The sequence below is a fragment of the Setaria viridis genome, chromosome 9, assembly GCF_005286985.2.
Source record: "Setaria viridis chromosome 9, Setaria_viridis_v4.0, whole genome shotgun sequence".
Taxonomy (NCBI): Eukaryota; Viridiplantae; Streptophyta; class Magnoliopsida; order Poales; family Poaceae; genus Setaria; species Setaria viridis.
In genome coordinates, this window is record NC_048271.2 from 43,828,208 (window position 1) to 43,837,547 (window position 9,340).

At 44.0% G+C, this 9,340-nt stretch overlaps 1 protein-coding gene across 1 annotated transcript; it reads right to left on the minus strand.

Annotated features, from left to right (window-relative positions):
* Window positions 1-219: 219 nt before the first annotated feature.
* Window positions 220-8,625, minus strand: LOC117839925 (uncharacterized). The gene is made up of 6 exons (XM_034720360.2): window positions 8,364-8,625; window positions 6,623-6,698; window positions 2,194-6,506; window positions 1,963-2,068; window positions 831-951; window positions 220-731 (listed from the first exon to the last, which is right to left on the minus strand). Exons 3-6 carry the CDS (start codon window positions 2,373-2,375, stop codon window positions 460-462), a joined length of 681 nt encoding a protein of 226 aa, XP_034576251.1. The 5' UTR covers window positions 2,376-6,506; window positions 6,623-6,698; window positions 8,364-8,625; the 3' UTR covers window positions 220-459.
* Between the last annotated feature and the right edge of the window lie 715 nt (window positions 8,626-9,340).

The following is a 9,340-nucleotide window of genomic DNA, read 5'->3' on the forward strand; positions in this document are numbered from 1 at the left end:
AACCTAAGCACCCGTTTTGATGCCATTGGGCTTTGGCAGCCGAAATGGACACCTCATTTAAAACACTACCAGCAAATCTTGGCAATCACTCAAAACATTGGCAGTTGGCACCCATGCTTGCTGTATAGCCGGTGCTGTTGGCAACCTAGGAGTAAATCAGCATTTGGCTCGATGACCATGTGAACATGTCAGGAAAGAGTAGCCCAAAGGGCCAAAAACTGTCACTAAAATTATCTCAACTAGGATTAAATCAGTTCTTTCATGAACCCTGAGATTGACAGCCGAAATGCAGCACAACTCAACCCCTCAGCAGCACAACTCGAAGCTTAGCATATCAAGATATCAGCCCACTGAGCCCAGTATGGATGACCAACAAACAAGTGCAGATCAAGTCATGTCTTACATGAGGTTACCCACAGCCCAGTTAGCCGTAGGATTCTTCTCTACAGACTGAAAACACTACTTCCGCCCTTTGCCCTTCCTTTTACCCTTTACTGCGCCCCGCTTCTTGTCACCCTTTTTTGCCTTGCTCTTGTTCCTGAACGTTCTCTTCTGTGGCTTCTTCTTCACGCCTAAGCTGGAGTTCTTCTTGGCCACCGAGCTGGGATTCTTGTTGGTGTAGCCTGCTGACACAGGGCCAACAGTTCTGGGTCCAATGTCATCATCTTCACAAGTAATTTCACTAGTGGTCACTATAATTCTAGTCGCATCATCTTCATATGTTTTTATTTCTGGACAGAAATTCAATTGTTAGAAAATTTTAGGCACTCATTTCTAGAAACAACATACAATGTGGTAGCAACAGTTATGAATTTTGTTCATGTACTCACCAGACAAAGATTCATCATTTTCCATCTCCTCACCACCATCGCCAATATCTTCATTTTCTAATTCAGCATCAGCCGATGACAGTACTCTACCATATAGAGCAATCTCTTTCTCTTGTTTTCTCTAAAACAAAATGATACAGCTCAGCAAAATCAACAGGCAATAACCAGTAACCTAGACTAAGTCTAGTTTATGTTACCATTGTCACGCAGTAAACACAACACAAGCTGACTGAAGATAACATTAAACCCTTTCAGCATGGGAAATATGGAAACAACAAAATGCGCAGATCTTCAGAGGAATTCAGGCCTCTTTGGAGTCTTGGAAAAGTTGCTTTGCACAGACAGTAAAGCTTCACGTGCACAGATTAAAACCCCCTCTTAGTCACAGCATTTCTGTTTGGCTAAACAGCCTTCTGTGAAGTTTCTCTTTCTAGTTTTTTTTAAAACCTCTGTCTTTTTTATCTATATAATAAATACCACAGTAGGGGTTTGTATTTAGCTCAAAAAAAACATTAAACCCTTTCAGAGTCGTACCCAAATCTTATTTCGTAAAAAAAACTTGAGGTATTCCCACCATACTACAAAATAACCAACTGGCACATAATTCAGCTATCAAGACTGCATTACATGATGCACTTCTGCATCTTCCACTGACCACAAAGGCTAAAAATGTTAGCTGTCTATGTAGCTACTCCACTTGTGATTTCCATCAATTACTCCATCCATTCTTGAATACATGACGTTTAGGACAAGCCAATTAGTTCATTTTTGAACTAATTAGCTTGTCCTAAACAACATATATCTAAGGACGGAGGTAGTACTATTTAACAATTTGTGTGCTTCATGTAGCTGTCTTCTAAATTTCAATGTGCACAATAGGAGCACACACCCTTTTGACTTTCAATCTGACAATTATCTTGCAGCATCGCATCACACACTTCTAAATGAACCTCACATCCTGTTATGATTTGCAGGAGAAATTCGATGGTCAATTATGATTCTCTGGGAGCATTGCCTTTCACTAATGCAAGAACAAATGTTACCGTTCAGACAAGGATTCCAGAACCAATATATCATCCAAGAACCATAAAATTGCAGAAAAGGGAGAGAAGATTTCGTGTGTGTGAATTACCCTCTTGCGTCCTTCGATTCTCTTCTTCCTCTCCTTTTCCTGCAAGACCTTCTGCGCTTCCTTTCTCCTCTTCTTCTTCCTCTTGTGGAACCCAGTCACGAAATCCCTGCCAAACCAAGATCCGTCGCGTATTGATACAATAGGCAACAAAAAGGAGGAAAACGCCACAAGCTACGCGTATGGAGTAGAAATAGGATGGGGATGGTTAATTGGCGAAGGCGAAACCGGCACCTGAGGGCTTTCTTGTCAAGGGTGACGGAGAGTGCCTTGTTCTTGAGGGAACGCTTCTTGATGTGCTTCGGCACCATCACCGTCGGCATCTGTCCCACCACGACGTCCTCCGCCTCCGACTCCGACGCTGCCATCTCCTCCCCGTATTCCTCCTCTTCCACGGCCTCCTCCTCCCACGCCATGGCTACACAACTCTTCCCCACCCCCTCCCTCCCCCCACACAAGCGCGCCGCCGCCTTGAGGAGAAGGGCAGCCGCGGGCCGGAGGGGCAGCACTGCAGCAGGTCGGGAGGGGAGCGATGCTGTATTTTGCAGAAGGGTCCCTAATTCGATCGCAAAACCTGCAACTCTTGTATTTACACAAAACCTGTGGATCGCAAGTGGTAGTCGTGGTAGTCGTGATTCGAAATAGGGGGTTTTATGAAAATTGGCTTTTCAGTAGTTTACAAATAATCACGATCCGATATTTTGTAAGAAACCCTTTAATTTGCAAATTAGTCCCTATTTTCGCTTACTACTCTCCTCGCTCGCTCCCATGCATGGCGGTGTGGCTCTCGGCGGCGCTAAGAATCCTACGGTACGGTGTGGTCACTGACAGGGTTCCACCGCAATCTAGTTGGGCGAGCTCCGGAACTCCTCTGCGCCCTCCACGCTGCTCTACGGCCCGCAATCTCGTCGTTCTTGACCAGCGGCTGCGTCTCCAACTCCGCTGCTGTGTTTTTTTTTTCTCAAATATGTAGGAGAGCTGCGCATCATTTTATCCACGAGTGGGGCATTGCCTCCACAAGAGCAGTAGAGGTGTCTACTGAGGAACATCGGCCTATCGAGTGCTAACTAGCGTACTAGTACTCATGTCTTAAACAACCTAGCTTTGCGGCCCCCGCCTCAATCAAAGATGGATCTCTTGCTTGATGCGCTCCGTAACCACTCGCACGGGGGAGGAGACTTGATCAAACAGCCGGCTGTCCCGCTCCTTCCACAGCAACCAGATGACCAGCATGAAGAGCGTGTCGAAACCCTTTCGTCGTTCCTTGGTTTGTAATCTTCTGGAGCTCTCCCACCAGTCCTGCAAAGTGCTCTGATTCGCTGGGAAAACACAAACGCAATTCATCCAGCTGAGCGCGTTCCACCAAATTTCCTTGGCGTAGCTGCAATTTGGCCAAGAGGTGATCGCACGTTTCCGGCTCTTGATCGCACATCCAGCAGCTATCATGGGCATCCAGTCCGTGTCGTCGCCTTCGATCTGCAGTCCAGATCCTCCCGCGGGACACAAGCCATGTGAAGAACTTGACTTTGGGAGGTGCCCAATTCTTCCATATGCGTCTTGCTCCTTGCAGCTGCGTGCTTCCCTTGTGCATCGTGGTGTAAGCAGATTTTACTGTGCAAGATCCATCCGCTGTCCACTTCCATCGGAATGTGTCCGGAAACCTCTGGAGCAAGGTGCCAACTCGACAGAGTGTCCCATAGCTGGATGCATTCCATGAGCACTGGGATCGATAGTCCTCCCTGAATGTCCCTTATCCACCTGCGTCCATCCATGCCTTGCGCAACAGTTCTTGTTTTCAGTGCTCGTTTTGGAATCACGGACAGTAGGTTAGGGGCTAGCATCCTGACAGAGCGTCCATCAATCCAGTTATCTGTCCAAAACATTGTTCTTTCTCCATTGCCTACTTGCACCGTGACTGAAGCATTGTATAGAGCATGTACCTCAGGTTCGATTCTTATTTGCAGTGCTGACCATGAGCGGTCCATGTCTGTGCGTTGAAGCCACAGCCACCTTGCCCTCAGAGCGAAGCTGGCCAGTTTGAAGTCGATGACACTGAGTCCGCCCTCTATTGTCGGACGGCAAACAGTTGGCCAGGCAACTGCATTTTTCCCCTCACTGCTCTGTCTGTGCCATTCCAAAGAAAATTCCTGTGGATACTGTCCAGCTTCTTGATCACCCAGGGTGGGAGCTTGTCAGCCATGATGAGGTAGATGGGGATGGCCGAGAGGTTAGCTTTGACCAAGGTTAGCCTACCACTCTTATTCATCATCGGCCCTTGCCATGCAATGGCTGAGGTAGATGGGGATGGCCGAGAGGTTAGCTTTTACTAAGGTTAGCCTACCACTCTTATTCATCATCGGCCGTTGCCATGCGCCGCCGCGTTTCTAGCAGTCCACTGGCAGCAGAGTAGGTTGTAGCAGATCCTCTCCGTCCGAGAGCGGAGGTAAAGAGGCTACAACATTTTAGTTTCTGGCGTTCAATCCAACCGAGCTATTTGTGTGCAGTACAAATGAGTCGCTGGGATTTAGATGTAGCTTGCCAGCATTAGGAATTTAAAAGTGCACAATTGGGAATAAAACATATTGACGGGAGTACTGTATCAATGAATAGTTTGCTAACTGGCTCCTTGATTCACTTCGGAATATATAGTTACCAATGAATTTTGGGAGTTCTGGAGTACTCAGTAATATTGGGTTCTATAATACGAATAGGTAGTGGTGTGAGTGAAGTGTTTGATCTGAATTGAACATCAACAGTGGCGTCAGTGGAGGTTTCAACAATGTCTGCTATAGTGCTATTGCAGCTGCCTATAGGATTGAACTACATATTTAACCTTATCATGAACTCTTCTTGAGTAAAATGCCATCTATAATCTGTTTGACCAAATAGTTTCAGAATCCATAACTTCAGAGGCTTGATGTGGGTAGCAAAATTTGGTTTCAAATGGAAGATAGGTAATGGTAGAAAAGTCAAATTCTGGGAAAATAATTGGTTAGGTCCTTCTAATCTAGCTATCCAGCATTGGGATTATATACCATTGTTAATGAAAAAACAGGTTAGCAAGCTTGTGGGATGGAGAGAACCTGAAATGCACTTTTAGAAGGATGGTGGATGCGAGATTAGGGAGGCTATGGTTGGATGTGGTTCAACTAGCCTCCACTATATCCTTGAATGATGAGGAAGATGCCATGACCTGGCAGTTGGTTCTAACGGGGTTTACTCTTCCCAAACTCTATACAAGATTACCAATTTTAGAGGTGTTTTACCTTTTTTGTATGCCTAGTAATTGTGCTTTAAAAATTCGTCCAAGGGTTCATTTTTTTTTCCTGTGGCGCCTGTCCAAAAACAAAGTGTTAACTAGGGATAACCTGACTAAAAGGCAAAAAGTAGAAGATAGCTCAATGATGTTCTGCATAGAGAATGAAACTAGCCAACATTTATTTTTTGACTGTGTAGTAGCAAAAGTAATGTGGGGTAGAATCTCCCAGGCTCTAGGCTTGGATATAGGAGTGTCCTTTGAATCCATCGGTTCATGTTGGCTTATTAGCAATAAGAGATTTACTGCAGTTAATGTTTTTAGTTCAGCCGCTCTTTGGGGGATTTGGAAACTAAGGACTGATTTTTGTTTTCAGAAAATTACTTGGCAGAATATGGAGCACTTGCTGATGAGGATTGTGAGGCTGGCACAGAAGTGGCAAATTCTGTGCCCAGCCGACAAGGAGGAGCTTTTGACCTCAAACTTGAGGATGGTGGCAACAAGACCAAAAATGCTAACAGGATGACGAAGCAGGTGAAGAAGAGGCAGTCTAAAACTGCTCAGAAGATGGGGCACCCTCAAGGTGTGCCTCTGTCCATGGAGAGGTGGGTGTTGCAAGTGTACGATCTGGAGTCTGGTGCTGATACCTGAGGAGGTGATGGTTGGACCTGAAGAGGCTTATACATGTGGGGCCAAACTTCTGGCCGACACCGAACCTTGTGCCTGTTGAGTAGTTTGGATTTGGCGTTCCCCCATAGTTTTTTGTTAGTGTTCTGGTTTTTTGTTAGAATTCTGCTTCACATTATATCGATGAATGGCATATCAAAGGGCCACAAAGGTGTTGGCTAGATTAAAAAGTAAATCCAACCACCTATAACCTGAGACCCTGAAGAGAAGAAATTTTCTGAAACTAAGAACCACAGAACCTCACAGAATAAAATTCAAGTAGCAAGCATGAAGCCTATTAGGATTCTTTTTTTCTGCATTGGCTCCTGTAGTAAAAGTAAAATTCTCAGACAAACATGTGCCCTGGTTGTACCTGAAAGCCATGACACTTCCAAATAGGCCATATATTAAGCATTCTACTCCAAATTTAAAAAGTGGTACTCTGACACAAAAGAATGAGAGGAACAGAGACTGAAGAGTTTACCCGGCAATGCATTTCTAGAATGCTAATCTTGGAAACTCATGCTTGCAGGAATCTTGATTTTTGGCAGCAGTATAGATCCAACCAGATACCCAAGAACCCCAATAGCAATGGTCAAAAGTGAATGAGGTCCATAACCAAAAACTGCAAATAGGCAACATTAAAACCATCAATCTTGTAGCTATTAAAATCTCCGACCTTTTTTGCTCTTCCTTACAATTAGCTTTAGAAATGACTGGGAGAAAGGTAGCATATTATACTAAATCTGATCCTTTGATCTAAGGCAGTTCTTCTAGACTTTGATGGAGGACTTGAACCAAATATATACCAATGGTCCTGCAGAAAGATAGACAGCAGTGAGGCAACTGTTCTGGCTAAAGAAATAGTAACAATACAATTCAATCAAAATAAACGTGAGATAACCCTGTATAGGTTACAGCACATAGGACAAGCAAACTAACATGTGTTGATTGATAATAGATGTTTAATGGGAATATTGCAAGCCCAGCATTTAGATTTGTAACTGACATTGATCATCAGGTATACACCATGTTTAGGCTACATTTGCGTATGTAACATAAGTATTTAACATAGAAATAGATTTTTAAAATATAGCATATATAATACTTTTAGATGGAAAATAGTTTTGCAGGTAATATACATGCAGGCAAAGAGAGCAAAAAGAAACACAAAAAGCATTTTCACCCCCTGCACAGAGGGTTGCTCTCGAATTAGTGCTAGACAAGATACAGTCAAAATGTTGAATCATACAAAGTACTTCATTTTTTTAACAGAGCATCTCACAAACTAAGTTTTAGTACAAAACTGCAGGCATGTTAAACCAGCATGCCATGCTGCGCACACTCATTTGTCAAACCATTTGCTCCAAAGAAAAATGGCATCCATATTTAGCATCAGAAGAAAAACTATTAAATTTTATAATTTTTTTTTTGAAACAAGCCAGCAGGAGAGCTGCTGCTATATTAAAAGAGAGGAAAAGCCCGACGGGCCGTATACAAACGTACTATACAAGCTGTACACTCGCATCCCTGAAACGGGGAGGCAGAACTCCGCTATGACAACTAGTACAAAACAGGACACTCAACCTGAGAGAAAGTCCCCCAAGTGTTTAGCTCCCGCAGCAACCCACATCACAGCTTGGTTCTTGATGCCGTCGGTTATCTGGGTAACCGTCTTGTGTTTGTGTTGGAAGACCCTCCGATTTCTCTCTAGCCAGATCTCCCAAAGAACGAGTATAATTAGGGTCCGCAACCCTTTCCCCCCGTTCCCCTCGGCCACCGGGCTAGCTAGCGTAGCTATCCACCAATTTTATAATTTAATATGTAAAGGCACAGTACGGTCTCAAAGCAGACCCAATTCACTGAACTGATAGGAATAGGTAAGTAATAGTTTGTACCTCAATTTAAACTTGGAGGCAACCTGGATATGTACAAAGGCGATGGAAATATGGGAGTCAATTACAGTAAAAGGGTAGGCTTTTATATACAATTTTTCAAAACGGATATGATATTCATGTCTATGTCCGTAGCAAATTTGATTAGATAGGAGATCTGAACATTATATCAGTTAAGAAAGCATGATCGAAGGTTAGCAAAAGTCAAATTATGAAATATATGATTTACAGAAGTTAACCATAAAATAAGTCTGAAATCACAGAGAAGAATGTTCCATCAGGAATTGTCCATACTAAACAAAGTAGCGATCTTAAATAGAGCTAAAAACATGATTACCCAGGATATTAATCATAGCAGGGGAAACTAATCCTTGCAAGAATTTTTGAAACAATCAAACAAAGAATTAATTCCTATGTGTGAGGCAAAATATTATCACTTCCTGTCTACTATCATGCATCTAATATGCAGCACCTAATTGCCCCGGCCCATGGATAACTTACAGGAAACGGAGGTGCAAACTTTTTGAGAATAGAAGATATATCATAAATTAATTGAACAATTAAGTTGAGAATACAATTTGTATCACCTCGGTGCCAGGCCTGCATTCCTTGGATTGGAGGAGAGACCCACTCGGCCACTCCAAGGACGGCGGCGGCGGTGGATTCGGAGAAGCTCTGCTCCAGTAGAGGTAGATCATCCGGTTAGCCGCCGTACCATCTCAGCGGCAGCCTCGTACAGCAGGGGACGGAGAAGGGTGAGGGAGGACGAGCACGAGGGGGACGTCTAGGTGCGGCCGGGAGGTACGCGTGCGCCAACGGCCGCAGATCGCCGGCGAAGCCACGGCTCCGTCGATGGTTGAAAAGTACCGGACTCATGTTAGGGGGTATTATGCAAAATATCGGATCGTGATTAAAAGTGGTGATGCAAATCAGGGGTTTTGTTGTCGAGGGACACGAAACCTCCTGAATCGGATCGCGGTCAATAATCGCGATCCAAATTAGGTGGATTCCGCAAAATATTAAGGGCTATGTTTATAAAAATTTCCTTAACTTGCATCGCGATTAATTAGGAAGGTTCTACAAATAGGGTACCGCTCGTTCTCCCTCCTCCCCCTGGCGGCCGGAACCGGCGGCGATGAGGCCTCCAGACACCGACGTTCACCCCAGTTCAGCGGCCGAAATCCCTTTGGCATATCTCGATCCATGTCGGACCCACACGTCGGACTCACATTTATTTCAAATATATACGAGTTTTTTATATGAGTCCGTAGTTTTATATAGCAAACCCATGGGTTCTAGTAGGGTGGATTGGCTTGGGTTTAGATAATATAAATATGGGGTGAGTTGGGTTGAAAAAATAAATTAACTTGATGTGGATTGGCGTGGGTTAGAGTTGGATTACAATAGGAGGCCTAATAGTAGTGCTTACGTTGGCTAATTGCATTTTACCAAGTAGTTGTTCTTTTGATCTGACTGTTTTGCATTGTATTAACTCCCATGATTTTTCAATGATTGACCTATTATAAACCTGATTATCTCACAGGTATCATTTGGCTCTAAGTTG